This window comes from Spea bombifrons, chromosome 13, assembly GCF_027358695.1.
Source record: "Spea bombifrons isolate aSpeBom1 chromosome 13, aSpeBom1.2.pri, whole genome shotgun sequence".
Classification (NCBI taxonomy): Eukaryota; Metazoa; Chordata; class Amphibia; order Anura; family Pelobatidae; genus Spea; species Spea bombifrons.
Window position 1 is genome coordinate 12863598 of NC_071099.1, and position 21398 is coordinate 12884995.

The 21398-nt window shown below is 43.4% G+C and overlaps 1 protein-coding gene across 1 annotated transcript; it reads left to right on the forward strand.

Moving 5' to 3' along the window:
* The first annotated feature begins 10254 nt into the window (after positions 1-10254).
* MARCHF10 (membrane associated ring-CH-type finger 10) lies at positions 10255-20656 on the forward strand. Its single transcript, XM_053453461.1, has 11 exons — positions 10255-10440; positions 10754-10881; positions 12476-12628; positions 13547-13706; positions 14139-14285; positions 14541-15681; positions 15827-15993; positions 17590-17699; positions 18210-18320; positions 19153-19195; positions 20561-20656. Exons 2-11 carry the CDS (start codon positions 10795-10797, stop codon positions 20581-20583), a joined length of 2142 nt encoding a protein of 713 aa, XP_053309436.1. The 5' UTR covers positions 10255-10440; positions 10754-10794; the 3' UTR covers positions 20584-20656.
* The last annotated feature ends 742 nt before the right edge of the window (positions 20657-21398 follow it).

Below are 21398 nucleotides of genomic sequence, written 5' to 3' on the forward strand. Positions count from 1 at the left end.
AGATGGCTGGTGGTATCCAACGATGGTCTCAAAAGGTCCACCAGAGATGGCCGGTGGTAGTCGACGATGGTCTCAAAAGGTCCACCATAGATGGCCGGTGGTAGCCAACGATGGTCTCAAAAGGTCCACCAGAGATGGCCGGTGGTAGCCAACGATGGTCTCGAAGGACCACCAGAGGGGAGTCTACCGCAATGTATGATGAAGAGGTAACTATGTAACTGTTCAGAGAACGATGATGTCATGAATAAGCCGCAATTTCAACGCTCTGGGATTAGCGTGATGCACGGGTGTCAAAAAGAATTCTGAGATCACGTTTTTTTTCACCATTCGTTTTCTTTTTTTTAATGTTTTTTCTCCCCGAACGTGTCCGTCTGCAGATAAGCGGCAGCGGGGCTCGGGTTTGTTGCTGCTTGTGTATAATTATGTGTGTATATTTCAGTCGCTCGGCGTACTAATTGCTCTTATCTACAGAATCCAATTAATCACGGCTGACAATAACACGCCATTTATTCATTAATGTCGCAGCTGCCACTCCGACAGCAACATCCGCCGACGGAAACCTCATCGCTAGCGGGGTACATTCACACGTAAAAGGGGTTCTCGGGGGCCGGGACGCCGCAGCCAGTGACACCGGCCCGGAGCTGACGGGGAAATCAACTCTGACCGCAGAATGGTCTCAGTGTACAGCACCGAGCACACCAGCATCGTTATCACCGTAACCCAACAACGCGGCGCTAACACGGCAGCCAATCAGAACAGCTCCAGTATTATTATATATATATACTGTATATACACATAAAGCATCGGCCTGGTGTAACCTCAGGACACGGAGGCCAAACATTCTTCTCCTAATTAAGTTACGAGCCGACGCTGCTTTTAGGGTCCTCGCTTTTCTTTTACTGACGTTGAGTCAGCTGAAAATAAAATAACAGATGGTCCGAGGGTCATAAAGAATTTTGTGGACTCGTCAGTATCGGCGCGTTTCATTGGTTCACCTCTTACGCCAAGTCCAAGGTCAGACGTACAGCCACTTCTCATAACGGACGGCCACTGGGGGCCGGAGCTGCCGAGGATACTTATAGGGGGGGGACACCTGAACGTCTGCCCCCGACCAATGGGGACAATGGGGGGCGGAGTTTAGGTGGTTGAGTGTCACTCAAACTGTGCCGAAACCTCTTAGTTAATAGACCCAAGAGTATCTGACGGGAAGATTGTGGTCTGGCTCAACACGGAGCACTATTCCTGATTCTATTCTCAAACCACATCTTCTAAAACATTTCTTCTATACCCGGTTCAGAAAGGCGAGGGGCAGGGTTGCCTTAAATGCCCCCAAGTATCGCGTTTTCAATGTATTTTTAATTTATTTTATTTTTAGATTTATTTACATTTGAAATGTTTTTAATTAAAAATAAAATTAGTTTTTTTTATGGAATCCGTATTAATTGATTGAAATCTCTGTTCATTCCTCGTGACGCTTCATCCAAGGAAAGGAAAAGTCGGAAAATTTGCACAAATACCACAAACCACAAATATTTGGTCCCAAGAAGCAGAAGAAGGCGAAGCTGCACCTTCCTCTAACACTCCGGGGTGAAGTAGTGGAGGGTGGGGAGAGCTGACCAGATCCCGTCTCTCACAGATTTTATCCGGCCCGCCACAAACCGCTCCTAATTTCTCTAAATCTAATTAGAATTCCATTTGCGATGGGTTCCAGCCGCGGGGAGTCGCTGGGAGTTTATCTCGGGGTGAGGAGCGGTCACACAGCAGAGAGGCACCGGAGGGAGGTCACGGCAGTCTCCACACCCCAAACTTTTTCCTTTACCGAGACAACAAAAGCCTTTTCCGTAATAGAAACATTGATGCATAAACAGCACACACCTGACAGCATACCGCCCGAGCATACTGTCCTGATTTAAATGACCAGTCCTTCTCTGGGTCCCAAAACCCTCTTTCCTTTTGCCTCCCCTGATGTCCAAGTTATAATAATGGAAACATAGAATCTGCCAGCTGATCGGCCCCATTCGGCCCATCTCGTCCTGCTGTAAAGACTCAAACATTAATCAGTCGTTGGTCTCGTCTTAGATTCAGGAGCCGTATGCCTATCCCATGGATGTTTAATACCCTCACTGTATTACCCTCTACCACTTCTGCTGGGAGGCTGTTCCACTTATCTCCCACCCTTTCAATAAATTAAAACCTCCTTCCATTCCATTTAATGCTCTGACCCTCTAGTTTTAGATTATGGTTTCTTGTTGTAACACTTCTCCTCTATTTAATTATACTGCCCCCCCCCCGTGTGAACCTCTACCGCTTCTGCTGGGCGGCTGTTCGACCTAGATACCCCCTTGGCAATCCCAATACTGCTTGAACTGCCAGGGGCGGAAAACACCAATAAAACAGGGAAGCACGGGACTTAAATGTTCTAAATATCTTTATGATCTCGTCTCTTATAAATTTTAAGCCCATAGTGTGTTACGTATTCTAAAATTCCAAAGGGGATGCCTGCGATATAAAGCGATTCCGGGGGTCCCGTCCTCAGCAGGTAATCCTCGCCTACAGCAACAGTCGAAAGATGACACATTTTATTATGTTATTATGACATCATACTTGGGAAAAGTATCAGATTAACAAAGACACATCCACCTCCTGCTGCAGGCAAATGGAACGTTCCATGTCTGTGTTTGTAAACAAATACTCGGAAGGTTCCATTGCATGGGTACTTTGTATCAGAATCATAGAAACAAACTGCAGCCCACAAAGCTCATTCTTAAGATTTGGCCGCAGAGAAAACACAAGACGGAAACTACCCGGCGGCTTAGTAAATAAATATAATTGAGGATTCCGATCTCGGTATGCGTGAAAAAAATTCAATGTTATAATAAAGAATTATTAGCGTCTTAAGCGGGTAGGCAGCTTTAAAGGCGACGGGTATGTTTTCTACCTTCTGAAGGGGAAGGCGGCTGGATGCTGCCCAATAACCGGATCGTCATCCTATATGACAGCTGCATCCCAAGCATTAGATAAACGGCGCCGTAATCCAGTTAGTACACAGTAGGGCAGGGATCGGAGCGCGCGCTTCACCCGCAGACGTCTGTGTAAGCCGCGCTTAGTTCTGCGCACACCAAAGATACATGGAATCTGCTTACACGCGTCATAGAGGCACAGGACGGACAATAAACCTGGTGGAGCGAGGTCAGATTGAAAATAAATATAAATATATGTATAAAAATATTAAAAAATATATATAAATAAATGCATATATGATTTTAAATAAGTATATTATATATATATAAAATTAATGTGGATATTACAGTCACCTAAGCACCCTTGATCCTAATTTATTAGGGTTACCCTCAACAAATTAGGATCAGGTTTTAATCACAGGGTTATTAAAGGGACAGTCACACGTTCTTCTGGGATCCGCGCATGCTCAGGCATTGTAAGAATGTATAGGCGCAGTCCCAATGCATTTTCCTTTAGTTGCTGGTGTCAGGACTGCAGTCAACTGAGCCCCCCCCCCCCCCCCGTTCATGCCACCTGCAAGTATCCAGCTGAACAGACTAATGTGCCGGATCCTAATAAGGGGGAAAGGCTCTGCAGAGCGTTTTTTCCATAGAAACACTCTGCAGGGCACAGGGGGTCCGGGGGGGGAAACCCCCATATTTATGCAACAGTCATGCCAAAAATGCCAATGGAAATAATTGGGAAAAGGGGTCATCAATAAGGGAGACAAAGTATGAAGACCCAAATATAACATTAACACATTGGAAGACATACTGATACAACAGGGGGTGAGGGCCCTGCCCTGAAGAGCTTACAATCTATTAGACTGCACCTGTTCTAGGGGTCTAGATTAATAGAAATGGGAAGTCTGAGAGCCCCCCCTTCCTTCCGCTTTCTATGTATTAATGACCATGAGCCAAATTGGATTAGAATGCAATGCAGGCTCCGAACTAACGCTTACCACATCCCCCCTCTCTCTCTAAACTGCCATTCATGAAAATAGCAAAGTCTGGGAGGAAATATATATTTATTTTTTTATATTTATTCACAAACTGGCCTTAATTCCGCTGTTAATTAAAATAATAATAATTACAACAAAAAAAAAAGACACACGTAGGGCTGGATAAAATCTTTGGTCCATTTCATATATTCGCACAGACCACACGGGATCTTAATTTAGATCCGTTACAAGAAACACATGTTAATAAATGTTCATTTCTACAAAAGCCAGCAGTTTGAAACGTAAAAAAAAAAAAAAAAAAAAAAATTAAAAATGGCATGGTCTGTCTGGAAAATTACATTAAAAATAAATTGGGGGGAAAATAATAGAAAAGGAACAAAAAAAATGAGAACGTTTAAAATGTAAGACCGAAGAGCCGGGAGCGACGTCTAGAAATAACAGAACAAGACCCGCTGAGCAGAAATATAAGCGGCTGTCGGGCATTCTTCTGCTTTTTTAACCAAAACCCACAGGCCCCGACGTCGTGCTAAACTGTAACATTCTTCAAATGGAACTTTATCTTAAAATTGTTTATTGTTTGTCTTCATGTTTACCGACAAAAGAAATGGCATAAAGCTACTTCATTCCAATTGCTTCTAAGAAGGGAGATTAGGATGAATCGGGAAATGTGGAGGTTCAACGTATAAAAATGAAAGGTTACGCATTTGTACACAAAAAAACCAAATAATAATTATTGGTAGCGAAGAATTTCAAAGCAATGGTATTTAACGTTAATATGGGGACATTTCTTACAGTTTATATAAAATAAATAAAAAAATTCAATTCTGGATCAATAAAAATATTAAATCTAAATAAGATTACATTACACGTAACGTCCCTCAAATGGAACTTTATCTTAAATTGTTTATTGTTTGCCTGCGTGTTTACTAAATAAAAGAAATGCCATAAAGCCACTTAATTCCAATTTCTTCTAGAAAAGGAGATTAGGATGAATCGGGAAACATGGAGGTGCAACGTATAAAAATGAAACGTTACGCATTTGTGCACACAAAAAAAAGAGAATTGTTGGTAAAAAATGGTATGTAAATAATTAAATTAATAAATAGAAATATATTCTTAAAAAAAATAAAATTAAATAAAAATTTGACTTTTTAGCCCTTCGTTTGGATCGGCACCAGGGAGAACAGTGAAAATGTTCTGGATCGGCCTTGTTTAGGCGCCGGTGACCTCATACCGGGTAAAGTAACAATAAGAACATTTACAACACAGACCTTTATCACATAGGATACGGTTATCTCTGCCATTTGAAACCAAGCCAAGCAATGCTGATACAACCGCTATGTGAACGGGCGCCACGGTCTTATCATCCCGGGTAAAAAAAAAAACGTGCAGGGACAGACGTTAGCCACATTACATGCCACGGTAGCCACACTCGCTGCTGATGTGTAATGGCTCCGGTGACAAGGAGGATTTATCACCAGGAAAGGGTGGGACGCGAATGAGAAGCAAAGGCAAGAAAGGATGAATGAGAAGCAAAGGCAAGAAAGGATGAATGAAGCACATCAGCTTGTATAGTAAGAGGGGTAACAACAAGTGCTGGGGACTATGGGGTTAAGGGCGGGGAATGGAAAGAAGATTGGGGTTAAAAGGGGCAGGTGTGGGGTTATTTAGGGGGCAGCGTGACAGAAAGTCATAGAGGTGACACAAAGACCCCCAGAAAGACAGGAGTGGGGCGGTGAGGACAGAGGGGAGCAGGGGGTGCATGAAGACCCCCAGAGGTCACACAGCCGGACAGGTTAATCATTCCCACCCGTTAATCCCCCAGGTGGGAGTGCGGCTGCCGTGTAATCCCTGCACTGCCGGGTCACCCGCAGCACTGAGTACACTGACACACGCATGGACACATGTATGACAGGCAGACAGTGTGACCTGCGCTGTACACCTGCATTTATCCCAGCTTAGCCCATTACAGCACATCGCCGGGGTGCTGACACACACAGCCCAGCGCCATACACAGCACTGTGCCCTACAGACTGACGGCACAGCACTGCAGAGCCACATGAAGACATGCACGGCACTGCAAGCATTACAGCATCGCTGCAGAGCATCGCATTACTGTACAGCCTGATGCAATGCAGCGCTGCAAAGTCTAAAGCATAGCACTGCAGAGCCCGGTCTATGGCCGCAGAGCCCCGGTATATACCCAGTCCGTGTCTCACCTGCAGCGCCTCCTCGCCCTCTGTCCGGGTGCTGGCTCAGACTCTGTCCCCAGGCCGGCTCCCTACTCCACTCGGGAACCGGCCCTGGCTCTCCGGGGCCCCCCTCTCCAGGTCCGCCCCGCTGCGCTTCGCCCTGCCTCGGGTGTCTCGGGTGCCCTACCTCCGGGTCCTCCCTCCGAGACCGAATCTCCGGTCCGAACCGAGCCACGGAACCCTGAGTACGGCCTGACCACGCCCACCGCCTCATTCACCACACGCGAGCAGGGTTAGAGACCACGCCCATCCGATCGTTATGCATTCAGAAGCAGGACTCACGAACACGCCCACTTTCTGCAAACAGTCATTGGGCGGTCATGGAACTGCAGCCTGAACCGAATGGGAGCCGGCGGGCTGTAGAGGAACAGCCAAAACTACTAAATACCGGTATATGTAAATATAATATATACCGCTATATACATACACTATTATTGAAGTGTAAATATCATACACTACTATATATGTGTAAATCTGATATATATATATATATATACACACACACTACTAAATATATGTAAATATAATATATACCGGTATGTACACTACTAAATATACGTAAATATAATATATAGCGTATATACACACTACTATATATGTATAAATATAATATATATATATATATATATATATATATATATATATATATATATACTTACACTACTATATATGTGTAAATAATATATATATACTGGATATACATACTAATATATATGTAAATATTATATATATATATATATACACTACATATATATAGAATACTATTTATATATATATGTATATATACTATATATATATGTATACACTATATTTATACTATTTATTTATATATATATATATATATACTATTTTTATATACACTATTTATATTTACTTATATATATACTATTTTTATATACACTTTATACTATTTATTTTTATATATATATAGACGTATATATGTATATGGTGTGGCTGCGAGGGTAGAAAATCTTAACGCGCAGCTTTCCCAACCACTGGCCTTAAAGTGCCGGAGCCGCTTAGTCATCCCCAGTCCGGCCCTCGTATACACAGTATTGAAGTTTAAATAAAGATGGTGATTACTGAGTCCTCCAGCAGCTCGCTGAATATTCAGGGACTAAATCAACCAGAACTAGTTAACTAGGCGCCCAGACACGTGTCTTTATGACGGCCAGTCCTCCTTTATTGCCCAATGCCTCTCTCCTCCCCTGATGCCCCTCTCTCCTCTCCTGATGCCATAAACCCTATCCCTAACCACAGCCTCGACCACACCCCAGCCACACCCTAAACACACCCCTAAACACGTTTTATTAAGGCCTTCTATGTGACCGGTTGATTTATTGATACAAATGTAACTGAGTGAGGGATTTAGAAGAACAGAGCGGGGAAAGAGGGGTATCAAGAGAGGAAAGAAGGGGCATCAGGGGAGGAGAGAGGGGCGCAGGGATTTGGGACCAAACAGGGACCAGCCAAACTAAAATTGGGATAATAATGTATAATATCTATGTTTACGTTCTAAAATGTGGCACTTTTATCGATGCTACGATAAAGGGGACGTGTTGTAGGACAGTAACATGGCCCCGTTCCGCCCCGTTCCCTGGATTGCACCAAAAAAAATGTGGGACATCAGTCAAACTTGGTATGATCCAAGAGGAAAATTCTTTCAAGAGCTCATCGAGAGCGACCCCTGAAAAGTTTTGTGAATAGCCAAGATAATAATTATTATTTTTCAATTTTTCGGTGAATTATTTTCGGTATTTTTAAAATGTTAAGGTCTTTGTATAGTGTTTCATATTTTATTTTTTCATTAAAAACCACAGTATTTGACCCTTTTTTTCCCTTTCAATTCACAAAATGTTCGACCAGGCCATATTAAGAGAAAAAAGTGATCCCGGTGGATTTGATAAGTGAGCTGCTTCACAGAAGAGATGGCAGTAGCAAGCGACACTACGGCTGATTAATGGCATTGAATAAACCACGAGACCGAATCAATTGTTCCGGTCAGTAGGGAAAAAGGCAGAATAGTTTATACACGGCACAGCGGCGCGGACCAATTGGCCCTGTCACTGCCCGTCTTCGTCATCTCATTTAGTGCTAGTGACAGGGGGGCTGTAGTCCTTCCTGTCCTCAACTGCCCAATTTTACCTCTTCTTCTCATGGGGACCGTTCCTACCAGACTATGTTATTCAACCAGAATGTATGAATACCCAGCCGCTGGGCTCTCTGATACTCCCTTGGTAGCCCATCGATGACTGCTCAGTAATATAAAGAGGAATGAGTTAAACGACCGTACTTCCCAACTTATACCCCTAAGGAATTGGGTCGCTGAGGCTTGGGAGGTAGAGTGTCGGCGCGCTGCCACAATTCTGAGCATGCACAGTATACATTCTCTGGTGTCCCAAGACATCGAAGAACAAACCGGGAACTGGCGAGGCTGGGGACAGTGGGATAGAGTGGCCAAATCGGGACTGTTCCATGGAAAGCAGGACATTTGGGAGGCATGAAACGTATTGATACCAGGCCTGGACTGGCCATCCGGCACACCGTGCTGCTGTGTTTGGCTGTCGGCCAGATGTGGCCATAAAAACATAACGTGTGGCCTGTCACGCTGACATCATCAGGCAGCTGCTGGCCGTAAAGTGCCAGTTCCGTCTTGTTGTCCCCAGTCCGGCTCTGCTTGATACTGTGTTCTTTAGCTTGCTCCCGTTAGACAAGCCAGGAGTTATCTTGCCCTTTATTGGTCCTTATGAAGACCATGAGGACCAAACATTAACCTGTCCTTCAAAAACCCAACTAAAGGGGTCATTCAGATCTGGCTCACTTTGCTACTACTTTCCACTAAGGAGAGACTGTATCATAGTTGCCAACTGTCCTTATCTGGTCAATACAGCCCAAAAGCATGACTTTTATTCTACTGCCAGGGTGTCCCAATGAACTAGCCATTGTGTATACCAACGTAAATGCAACTGTGCATGTACAACGACTACTTCTGGCCAAGAAAAACAGGATTTTATGAAAAACAGAGAAGATCATGACATGATGGCTGACAGTTGCTTAAGACTTTTTAATCCCATTTCGATTTCCTTATAAACCCCCCATTTTCTGTGAGATTTGCTTCCTATAGAACACTTGGCTCTGAGCTCAGACACCTTGTATGGCCTGAGCTTGGATGCTGGTTGCTAGGCAACTGAAGAAAGGAGAGGCTGGTTTGGGAAAGATTCCCGAGTGATACAGGTATCTTATCCCATCACTGGTTACCATGACGACGGAGGCTAAGGATGCACAACCTTCCCTTTCAACTATTTTTATCTGCGGCGGGATGTGCGATGGGAAAAGAGTAACGGGGGGACATCGATACCAATCAGAAGACAAATCAATGATGGAAAGGGATATGCGGCTATTGAGGGGGCAATGGGGTCAGGATTGATGATAGTTGATCTATGGGGGCAAAGGGGTATTAAAATAATGCAATGATGGATGGTGTGATGTGGACATAGGGTTGAACATAAGCAGTGTAGGGGTAAAGGACACATTCTGCCCCCCATCTTATTATTAATATAAACATTATCAGCCAGATGTTCAGTTTGTTCCGTGTTATGGGGGTAGATTCTTGGATATAAGGGTCGTACCCCTATTTTCATACAGAAAAATATATTGTAATCTGCTAGGCCTGCACCCCATGTGCATGTGGTAAATTGTTATGGTATATACTACTTCTTATGTCCTGTACCCGTTGTACTGCGCTACAGAATATGATGGCGCATAGTGAATGTACTTTTTTAAATTTATTATTTTTTAATTGGTTCACTTTTCAGCGGGTTCAGGAATTATGAATTTCCAACTAAAACAATTAAATTTTTTGTGTATTTATTTTTCAAATTTTATTTTATTCCGGGATCAGCTGGGCATGGGGTCTCTTTTTTTAAAATTTTATTAAGTCAGCAGTCTCTTTTTCAGATGCCAGTTACACAGCATTATTAGGCAGCGTTTCTGCAGTTTGCTACGTTGTAACCGGAGGCTTCATGAGTGACTGTTTCTGACAAGGCCTCGTTGCCATGGATACAGAGGCTCCTAAAACCTGTCTCCTCACCTTTCTCCCCGCCCTCCCGTTACCATGGAGCTGTAAGGACGCTACACAGTGCAGCAGGCTGCGGCCACCTCTACAGGTCACCTCTAGGACCAAAGATCCTGGCATCCGGGACCCCTGGACCCCCTGGGGCCTTACTGGTACTTACTGGTGCTTTGTTTATTAACAGACCAGATTCCCAGATTACAAAGGGGTTAGTTCCAGTCCAGATACCGTAAAAGTAACATTATTATTGTTCTTAGTATTATTGTTATTAGTATTATTATTATATTGTTGCTTGGTTGTTGCTATTATTGTTGTAATTATTATTACTATTATAATAACATTGTTGTTTTGTTGTTGCTTCTATTATTGTTGTTAGATTGTTGTTTTGTTGTTGTTATTATCATTATTTTGCTCTACTTTAAACAAAATTTGCCTGAGTGTAACTTATTTTTTTTTTTCTGATGGTAGGTCCAGTTTATTTGCCCGTCCAGGGGTAGTTTTGAATCATAATGGCTGCAAATTGGGACAGAAGAGCGTCAATTGTCAACAGGCATCATATGAGAGACATGCAGAACAGGATAGACATGGAGTACGAGGTAAAAGCTGGAGCTGCAGCTTCCGCGACAAAGTAATAGGACCCCTTATACATAAAGGTATTTTACCCCCAAACATTCTGAGAAGGCAGGGGTCCCATAAAGCGTGGCATCCACAGGTCCAAAGGTCCATCCGCTTCCAGTGACCCCCAGGGTCTTTAAATATCAGAAAATGCCGCTTTCCAATTTTTGTGATTTAAATTAAATTTTAAGGTATTCTCAAAAGCTGCAATGGGAAGAAAGTGTCATTTTTCAACTAGCTTTACCGATGTTCCTAGGTGTGTTTAGAGACGCCCCACCCCCAGCATCCTTATGTTTGATAATATACAGTATATACACACACTGCCATTCAAAAGTTTGGGGTCACTGAGCTGTTTTATGGAAAACATGAATATTTCTGGCCGTAAAATATTTACAAAAGGATTTTCTGACCATCAATTAGCCTTTTAAACTTAAACTTGGATCAGCGAACACAACGTAACATTGGAACACAAGCGTGATAAAGGGCCATCGGAACACAGGAGTGATGGGAGTGATAAAGGGCCACTGGAACACAGGAGTGATGGGAGTGATAAAGGTCCTCTGTACGCCTATGAAGAGATTCCATTAAAAAGCAGCCGTTTCCAGCTACTATAGTCATTTACAGCATTAACCCCGTCTGTGCTGGATTGCTGATCCATTTCATGTTATTAATGTGCTTTTCGTTAAAAAACACGGAATCTTCTAAGTGACCCCAAACTTTTGAACGGCCGTGTAACTGGAAGACCTCGTTAAAATATCCTCTCCATCTTGCCCTGGTTTTGTGGGAAAACAGTTTTTTTTCTAGCAAAGCCGCTAGTCTTATAGACGATCCTCCAAAGCCCACCTTGTCATTTCCTCGCACGGAGTAATCATTACACATTCAGAGTATAAAGCAATGTTTTCTGTCTCTGCCATAATTTGAATATGTCTTCAGTCAGCATTCCAAGCTTGGCTCCAGTCTGGGAAATTGCGGATGGCTGTCAGCTTGGCACGTATGCGCGAGACAATAAAAAAAAAGGGAAATTATACAGAATGTTTCTTATTATACACTAAGCTTTTGCTTTGCCGTACGGTTACTGGAACGGAGCTGCGTGTACACGGGGAAGAACACTCTATGATTTGGGTTTAAAAGTAGGAGGATGGGGTATTTTCTTCAAGCACCAAAATATATGATTACCAACCATTGACAGCCAACAAAGAACACAGTCGCTTTTTTATATGAATCCCTTCTATGTTCTGTTTAGATTGTAAGCTCTATGAACTACAAATCCGAGGATCGGCAGAGTTAGATGTAGCTGGAGTAGGAGTCTTGACTTTATGGGGCATCACTTATAATTTTTGACTTGTAGAGTTCTGAAGAACTTGGGTTCTGAAGAAATAATCTATTGGCGTTTACTGTGTTTAGAGTCAGACGCGTATATATTCTATAGCTGCTTATTATTATGAAAGGCAGATAAGCGCCTTAAACAGGGCCAGACCTTTCCTATAGGTGACAATTCTTCACGCTTCTTCCTGATAATTATTATTATGGTAGGGCTGCCTCTGGTTTCACATGCTATGGGACCCTCTTCCCCAGGCTTATCTGAGACGGCAGGAGAGAGAGCGGGAGCAGGCAGAACGTGAGAGGCAACATCTTGCCGCGTCCCAGAAAACTCATCATCTCAACAGCATGCACTCTGCTCGCAGCTACAAGAAGCCGTGGCAAGCGGGGATGGCAACACAGAAGCAGGTAAGTCACGCAGTGAGCCTGTTATCGACCGTTCCTTGACCTCTGCTCAATTCGACTTATTTTTGATGCCTTCTAGAATTCTTTTAGCCATTAATGGAACTCGGCTCTCGTACTGATCCCGAACTATGATTCCCATGATCCTCACCTGGCTGAAAGCAGGGTTACTATAAGTCAAGGGGATTGTACTTCATGCATTTCCGTTAATAACCCCACTTAATGGAAGTTGCCCCCCTTCAGATTTCCTTTCTACTATTCTTACCTTGTAACCAGGGACCCCTGTGTGGCTACGGGGTCTTTACCCCTGTGTATGACCTACATTGAGGACAGAAAACAAAGTTAAAATGAAAACTAACAAACTGCTTTCCGCCGCGTTGATCAAATAAAGGCATGGCTGGAAATCTGCCGTAACTTGCCTTTTGGATGGCAGTAATGTCTACGTTGGACGGGGCAGCTGTTTGTTTCTGGAAGCTCTAGTTACTTATCTTGGCATTTTTCTCTTCGAATTAATAGTTTAGTAGACGGAAAGATTTCTGGCATAACAGGTGTTAAGTCCGAGCTCCATTCTTTTAATGCTGGTTTTTGGGGGAACTTTCCTGGGAAAACCAGGCAGATGCGTCAGATAACACGTGCTTGCTGTAACCCCATATACGCAATGACGCCCCTTGGCGTAGGTCTATAAGGTATTATTAAATTACATATTGGGTTCAGTAGTTTGGCCATTTAAAATTACACCATCCATGGAACAGAAGTAAGGTCACAAGAAGACTTCAAAGAGCTCTCTGAGTTTGGGTGGTCTCCCTAATTTCTCGTCGCTTACGGGAGGACAACACGGCGGTATAATTTATCTGTGGCTCGCTGTAAGACCAGGAAAGGACAAGTGCGGAGCCTGTTTTACCAAACATTTTCCGCTACCTTCAGTTTTCAGGACCATCTGCTGAGGAGAGACGGCAAGACAGGGAACCACAGGCCAAAAGCAACCAGTCCAGATTTCCAGCTATAAATAAGAGCAGAGAGGCCGTAAGGATGAAGACGTCTGCAAGCCAGACCACAAAGCCCAAAACACAAAAAGCAGCGGCAGGTGAGACCCGTCGGGCGTGCAGGGGTTAAGTCATGTGTCACCGGGGCAAACTGTACAGACTCAATCTTCAAGATAAAATGTATACTATATGTAAAAAATTACACCCATAATGACTCAAGTAAATATATAAATCAAAGATGATGTGGGAGGAGCTAATGATTTGGACACACCCACTAATTTCTTGCCACAACCCCGAAAAAATGCCTTATTAACATTTTGGGAAGTCCGGTTCTGGCTACTGTGCTATAATGATATAGAGTCCCACTGATCTTATATTCTGGGGGTATTATGGCAAAGAGCTTACAGTCTATTTTTATTATCGTGTATTGATTTACATAGCGCTATCATATTCCACAGAGCTGTACAATGTCTGATGGCTGAATACACTCCCTCTCTTGGGGATTTATTTCTTCCCTTATTTATCCTTAGTAGTACAGCCGCGGATTGTGGTGCAGCAGAAGAGGTTACATACGCGTAAGCTTCAAGCCAACCTCAGTGCTGTGGACAGGGAAACCGCGCAGGCTAGGGCCGGAAAACAGACAATATGGCCATCAGACACGTTCAGTGCCCACAGACTAAGTAAGTTTCCATTGATGATAAATAAAAAGGGCCCTTTTAGGTACATTCATTCAAATACAATGTTTATAGCTATTGCAGCTGTTAATAGCTTATTTTGCACTAGCACTACTTTTGAGTTATTTTTTAAGAACCCCGGCAAAAATGTAAATGTAAATATTAGATTTTCCGTGTTACCTGATGGTTTTATTTCCATTTAATGTCTAGTGTAATAACATTTTCCCCCTTGATGTTTAGAACTTTATTATTTCATTGTAGAGCCTCCAGACAATAAGAACATGAGAAGATTCAAGGAGCCAGAGAAGAGAAGTAAACAACAGAACATTGTGATGGCCACCCAGTCTTCTCGCTTGGATCAGGAGACGTTCACAATGCACGACCCTACCAACAAACCTGCTCCGTCTCCAATCTTGATCCAACTCCAAGATGATACTTCTGCCTCATCGCATGCTTACCCCATCACGTCAGATTCCAGGGATTCTCCTTTGATGTTTTTCAGTGACTCGTTAAACGACTTACAAGATGACCATTTTGAAGAGTTTCCAGACAACTATTATGGAGAAACATTTGAAGGTTATATGAGAAGGGAGGCTAGTCCAGATGTTAGTGTCTGTAATTCAGGAAGAGAGGGCAGATCGCAAAGAACGGAGATAAGTTATGAGTCATTTGAGGAAAGCGAAGACCATCGGGGAACATTGTCACAAAGAACTAGACCTAATACTCGGGAAACCCATGTTGTCGAGTCCTACAGCATAGGTTCAGAAGATGGATATTCTAGCGACAATGAAAGCGAAAGCCAAACCAGTATTCAATTTCAAGACCTAAACGAAGAGGATTTTCTCAATTTTCGAGACGTAACACCTGTGAGGAGCAGGCGAAGACCCAGGCGTCTCTTATCTCCAACGCTGTCTAGCGGATCACAAGAATTTGTTGGTGACTCCCACCATAATTCTCCTGAGACTTCTCATAACTTGTCGGAAGCGAGCTACATGCAAAGGTTTAACGTCATTCAGGCGCCTCTAGAAAATAATATAGACTCCCCGGATGGGGGCTTGGAAAGAGTTCTGCCTCCTCTCAGTAATGTTATGTTAGCAGATATCGGAGAGGACTGTGAAGATTATGATCTACTCTGCCAAGACTCAACAATGTCTCAGGAGGCCATGGAACAGTCTCTGGTCAGCAGTGGACCCTCCACTCTTCCTTCCTTTGCCACCTCTGCCCTCAGCCCCTCTCCCTCTGTACCAGACATCCGCATGCTGAGTGAAAATTTGGGTTTGGTCTACCTTACTCTGTCGATGAGGAGACAACCTGGAGACCAAAACGCCGGCAGGATTTTAGCTACTGATGAAACCAAGAAACCAGAAGCAGACCCAGAGAAGCTTAGAAAACTGCAGGAGAGGTGAGACGTGTCTGCATTTCAGTTATTTAAAGTCTAATTTTATTAACGCCTGTGCAATTATACTGTTATTCCAAGCTCAATGTTTACTTGTGACGTCTGAGTAACAGTGTAATATACCTGCGGATTCCTCTATCTTCCTCTACAGCCTGCTGCAGGAAGACTCAGACGAGGAGGGAGACATCTGCAGGATATGTCTCATGGGAGGTGATGCGCCTGAAAACCATCTCATAGCACCCTGCCGGTGCACGGGGAGCTTAGAATACGTTCATCAGGAGTGCATGAAAAAATGGTTGCTGGCCAAGATTACGTCAGGTAAGAACGGAAGATAAGGGGTCTTCAAAAACATACGAAAAGGGGGCCATTTTTACATCAATAATAAATGAAAAAGGACCATTTTTACATCAATAATATACGAAAAAGTAATTTTCAATAATGTAATCAGCAATTACTTATTTGTAAAATAACTCTTAATTATTCTTAACTCTTAATAATTAATGGGTTTTTTCCCACCTCTACTGTTTATCATCATTTATTGTTTTGGGGGGTTTTTTTGGTAACACCAAATAAGAAAACACGTTAGACGCACGAGCAATGATTAAAAAGGACAAATCTCGACAGCAAATTAAATGTGCCTAATAGACATTAGAACAACCGCGGACGCAGCAGAGCGCCTCACAGAATGCAAATGACACAAAAGCTCCCGTCGTTAAACAAAAATACAACACAGGTCTGGCAAGAAACGATCTTCGTCTGACTGTCAGACTTATCTCCGAGCTCGGTGGCATGTCATGAAACAGACGTCAATAGTCAATCAAAATGTTGGCAAGCACAGAACTATTAATGTTAACAGAGAAGTCAAGTTAGAAAAAGTTGCCATGGAAAAGAAACAAACATGGAAGCTACTGGTGGGTCTTGGGTGGGACCAAACATGGAAGCTACTGGTAGGTCTTGGGTGGGACCAAAAGGACCTCTCAAAGAAAGCGTTGCTGCTATGAGAATCTATTTGTTCTCAGTTACCTGCAGGGTGTTTAATGGTTAATTCTTTATTAGAGAAAACAGTGGCCCTGACAGTGACCAGACATTGATTTACCCAACGCATCTTATTTATCTGCTCTGACCAGCGATGAGGATGACGACGAGATGGATGTATACGTCGTAAAGCCTCATCTGCCTTGTATCCTTCCCTGGTTTTTGTACAGCAGCCCCTGGTATACCCGCTGAGGCGGTCATCGTGGTCTTGCCTTCCTCTTCTAAATGTTTGTTGGAAGCGTGAAGCTCCTAACATACTGACCTGGCCATTTTTGGTCCACCAGCATTGGCTATTACTCTTTTTTTCACCCCTGATCTCTGTGCATTATAAAGAACCAACCCCATTGGGTTTCTCCTGCAAGAGATAATGCATAGTCAAATCAGTAAGTTGAAACGTTTCGCTGTTTAGTGAATAAACCCCGCTGGCAGCCGTGCTAATCACCTTCCTTGCAGACGAAGCGTGTTTGGGTAGCAGCAACATCGTGTACCTCTGCTCATCATAGTTTAAAACAAGAAGATGACTTGGACAGGTCATCTTAATATGAATTATGTATGCAGTGGCTCTGACCCGCGTGCATACTAACGAGCCAGCCAGGCAGATTAATATTAATACGGTGCCGTCCGTGACTGACAATAACGGTGTCAGGCCGCACATAATGGAGAGATAAGTGGACATTTAGCATCGGGAAATCCTTATTAACATACGGTGCCTGCTTTATCTGCTGCTTAGCTCCAGAGCTGCTACTTTATTGGTTCTGGACTTAGGTCAGCATATATTAACTGTTAGAATGCCAGAGGTTTAATAACTGGGGAGGAGGAAAAGGTACTTATACCCATGATTGCTTCTGAAGGTGTGTCGTTCGTTTGTTCCCGTGACAGGCGCTGATTTGGATGCGGTGAGGACTTGTGAGATGTGCAAGCAGAAAGTTCAGCCTGAAATAGACGGGTTCAACCTGAACGAGCATTACAGAAAACACCAGGAGACTCAGGTGACCTCATATCTGTAACGCTGTATCCCAGAATGTAGTACAGGGTTACTATTAGCTGGGAATGCAGATATTGGCCGCTTTCACTTTGAGCTGGATTTTTCCCCTCTTTTGCTAAGACTTGGGTATTACATTGACATACTGCCCCCTATCACTAAGACTTGGGTATTACATTGACATACTGCCCCCTATCACTAAGACTTGGGTATTACAGTGACGTACTGCCCCTTATAACTAAAACCCGGGTATTGCGGTGAGATACTGCCCTCTATCACTAATACCTGGGCATTGCAGTGAGATACTGCCCTCTATCACTAATACCTGAGCATTGCAGTGAGATACTGCCCCCTATCAGTAATACCCGGGTATTGCAGTGAGATACTGCCCTCTGTTACAGAGTTGGCTAGTGCACAATAGGCTCAAGTCACAACCACCACCCAAACATCATCCAATTTAGTTTTAAGAACAAAGGGGGCAATCTGCTACTTTAACCCTTCATCTTCCCAAACACAGGAACAGAACCCGCGGTACCCAAGCTTGTACCTTATGCTACTTCTCCATCTGTATCATCAAAGATACGAGGAGCTGCTTCGTCTGAGCAACACCCAGGATCAGGTCACAGAGGTGAGTACAACTGCCTCCCACACAGACTCCTATCACCCTAGACACACATTATAGCATACCGCTACCCTACCATAATAACACACTCCGTATATTATACACCACCATCCTACCATTACCATAATAACACACCTGGAGCCTATCATTACAATTCACGACCGTGCTATCGCAAACTACCAGCCCGCCATCCCCACTGCACTGCTATTGTAATAACACAGTTCTGCCATTCACGCTCCTATATTTACCCTTACACCACCATTACAATTCAGCACTATCGAGCCAATTCCAAGAGAAACACTCAAAGATTCCTAAAATTCTCTTTTTTTGGTTTGGCATCTTTCGGTTTCCCGTGTTTAATATAAGCAGCTGTAAACCGATAAATTTAATCGGTCGAGCTAAACGGAAAAAAAAAGCCGCATGACCAAACGGCTTAAACCGTCTCAGAAACAATGATTTCCGTCACTCCTCTGCTGCGGAAAGGGTTACATTTCTTCGGCTACACGTGACATTGGCAAAGATAGCTGTCCATGGTGTGGGTGGCGGAGCTCTGGATGCTGGAAATATACTTTCCGATAGGGGCTTCCAAGTCTGCGGTTTGGCCGGTGAGAGTTGCACCAACTCATGACCCTCACCAGGCCTTTTAGTGAGTATCCTGCAAGAATGTGAGTAATGTAACAAGAAAATACACCAGTTTCCCATCTAAGGATTCGTAAAAAAGGAAAATGTACATGATCACGACCTCCTGTATGCGTCCGTCCCACATAAGTCACAACTCAACATCACAGCCTTCTTCTTGCATATTAATCCTCTTTTTTTTGTGGTTTGTTTTTTGCAGATTTCAAGACGTATCTCCCATCTCAGATCACAAAGGAGTGAAAGTAGGTTCCTTCCTTAGATCTAACGTTGATATAACTTAAGTATATGCAGCGGGGAAGGAAATGGAGAAATGTCTGATAGCAAGGGATGCGTGAATTAGCAGCAAGGGTATCATTCCCTGCGCCTGGAAGACCGTGATCTATACATTATTTAGGTATACATCTTCTTGGGGGTGATCAATGAAGATGTCCTCGTTGTCCTCCCTTTAGTAATGGGGTAATGGGGTGACGTCCATAATGTCTGGTTACATAGAGCCAGTAGCATGCGGAACAGATGCTTTAGGCTTTAGGGAACGTCCACCACTATTGGGCAAGTCCTAGTGACCTATCTGAAGTTAAGTAGTATCTTCATACCATTGTTTAGAAACATAGAGTTTACCGGCAGATCGGTCCCATTCGGCCCGTGTCTAGTTGCCTGTTTTTCCTGCTGTAAAGACTCAAACCTTAATCAGTCGTTGGTCTCGTCTTAGATTCAGGAGCCGTATGACTGTCCCATGCGTGTTTAATACCCTCACTGTATTACCCTCTACCACCTCTGCTTGTCAATCACTACTTTTGTGCTGAATTCCACCAATAAAGAACAGTTGACCTTCTGCGCATGCAATATTGTTCATTGGAGCCCTCCAATTATGGCCACACAGAGCTGATTCACAAACTCCAAATAATCCTAGGATTACCCCATGCGCGACATTGTTACCGGGGTATATTTCTCGTACTGTGTGCTATATTTAAACCAGGGATCCCGTTCACGTGATGCTCTTCGAACACCGAGACATTTATCTTGGCTCTCAAATGGGAACGTGATTTCGCCTTGATCTAATTACGTCCTAGAAACTTCTCCGTGATTAATGGTCCCCCATATTGTGACTCACTCGTTATTTAGCAGAAATCCCCATGTTGTGTCGGCCCCCGGTCCACACCATGCAGCTTTTCTTTGGATATTATTGTCTATTCATATCGTTTTAGTAGGACAATCCATCTCCATAAATAGAACCTCAGCAATGTTCTTCTGCTTCTTGCTGAAACCTCAAATGCAATTCCGCTGGCTTGCAGCACCTTTACTGAAGGCGTTTATTAAAGCGGGCGTCCCACTGAAAAGATTAAGCTGTACAACATCACATGAAGATAGAATAGTTCACAGAGACTGGTTGAGTTAAGGCTCAGCCTCCCGCTTGAGGAGTTTTCGAGATGTCCATAGAGTTGGGACCATGAAGATAAACAGCCGTTAGATATATCTCATTGAGAACATGTTTGATTGTTGCATGTAAAAAACGTGAACCCTGAGGTTCTGTTCTCTGGAAGTGAATGTAGCTGGTCTGAGGTTGGAACAAAACTGTCTTCATTCACTGAGCCTCCTTCTTTCCCCAGATAACACCCAAGATTCCCCCTGAATTCTTGGAGGATCAACACAGGAGTCCTGGCAAAATCCGGCACCGAAGCCTGAGATTTCTGCGTTATCAATGCTATGAGTGAACCCTTTATTGTGTGTGGCTGTGTCATTTAGGAACTATTTGCTTCCTCCCTTTAAAAATAAATATATATATATAACTCTACAAATGTATATGAGTGCTGGATTAACCAAGTTTGCAGACACCACTGAGTGCTGGTGACGGCTAGACGCACCGCTGAGTGCTGAACTTCCTTAGACACACTTTAAAGTGGAATAAACCTCAACACAAGACCCCTAAGGAAGGTATGTAGCAAAACCCCCCTACTGACTCTCCTGAGGCTTCCCTTCACAAAAAGCTCAGGTGGGGGAGATCTGGAGGACCAGCCTTGAGGTGATCCCTGATATGATGGGTGTCTGTCCTGGACCAATACAAGACTTTACATCTGTATGGTCAGAAAGAAAAATCCACTGGTTTCCATGGTGACATTGTTCTTTTTGGAGTGACATACAAGGCTGAATGTCCCATTTCTTGACTGTAAGCTCATTTTAGCAGGGTCCTCCTCACCTTTTTATTCTGTCCATATTGTTACGCGATGCACTACTTATTATTTGTGTCCTGTGCACCCATTGTACAGGGCCGCAGAATACGATGGCGCAATATAATAATAATTTCATGAAACATCTCTATGTTCCTGACCATTTATGGTGTCGTAGGCTTATTCCTCCCTCGTTATACTCTGGCGACATCTAGTGGGTAATCCAGGAATAGTCTCCATAATGTTTAAAAAAAGAGCTATTATACAAAATATATTTTGT

Bases quoted from the DNA above. Each gene is read 5' to 3' on its own strand.
- MARCHF10 (XM_053453461.1), top strand. From the start codon at position 10,795: ATGGCTGCAAATTGGGACAGAAGAGCGTCAATTGTCAACAGGCATCAT. The intron at 14,286-14,540 runs GTAAGTTTCCAT...ATTTCATTGTAG, and splicing joins GTTCAGTGCCCACAGACTAA to AGCCTCCAGACAATAAGAAC. The intron at 17,700-18,209 runs GTGACCTCATAT...TCCCAAACACAG, and splicing joins GAAAACACCAGGAGACTCAG to GAACAGAACCCGCGGTACCC.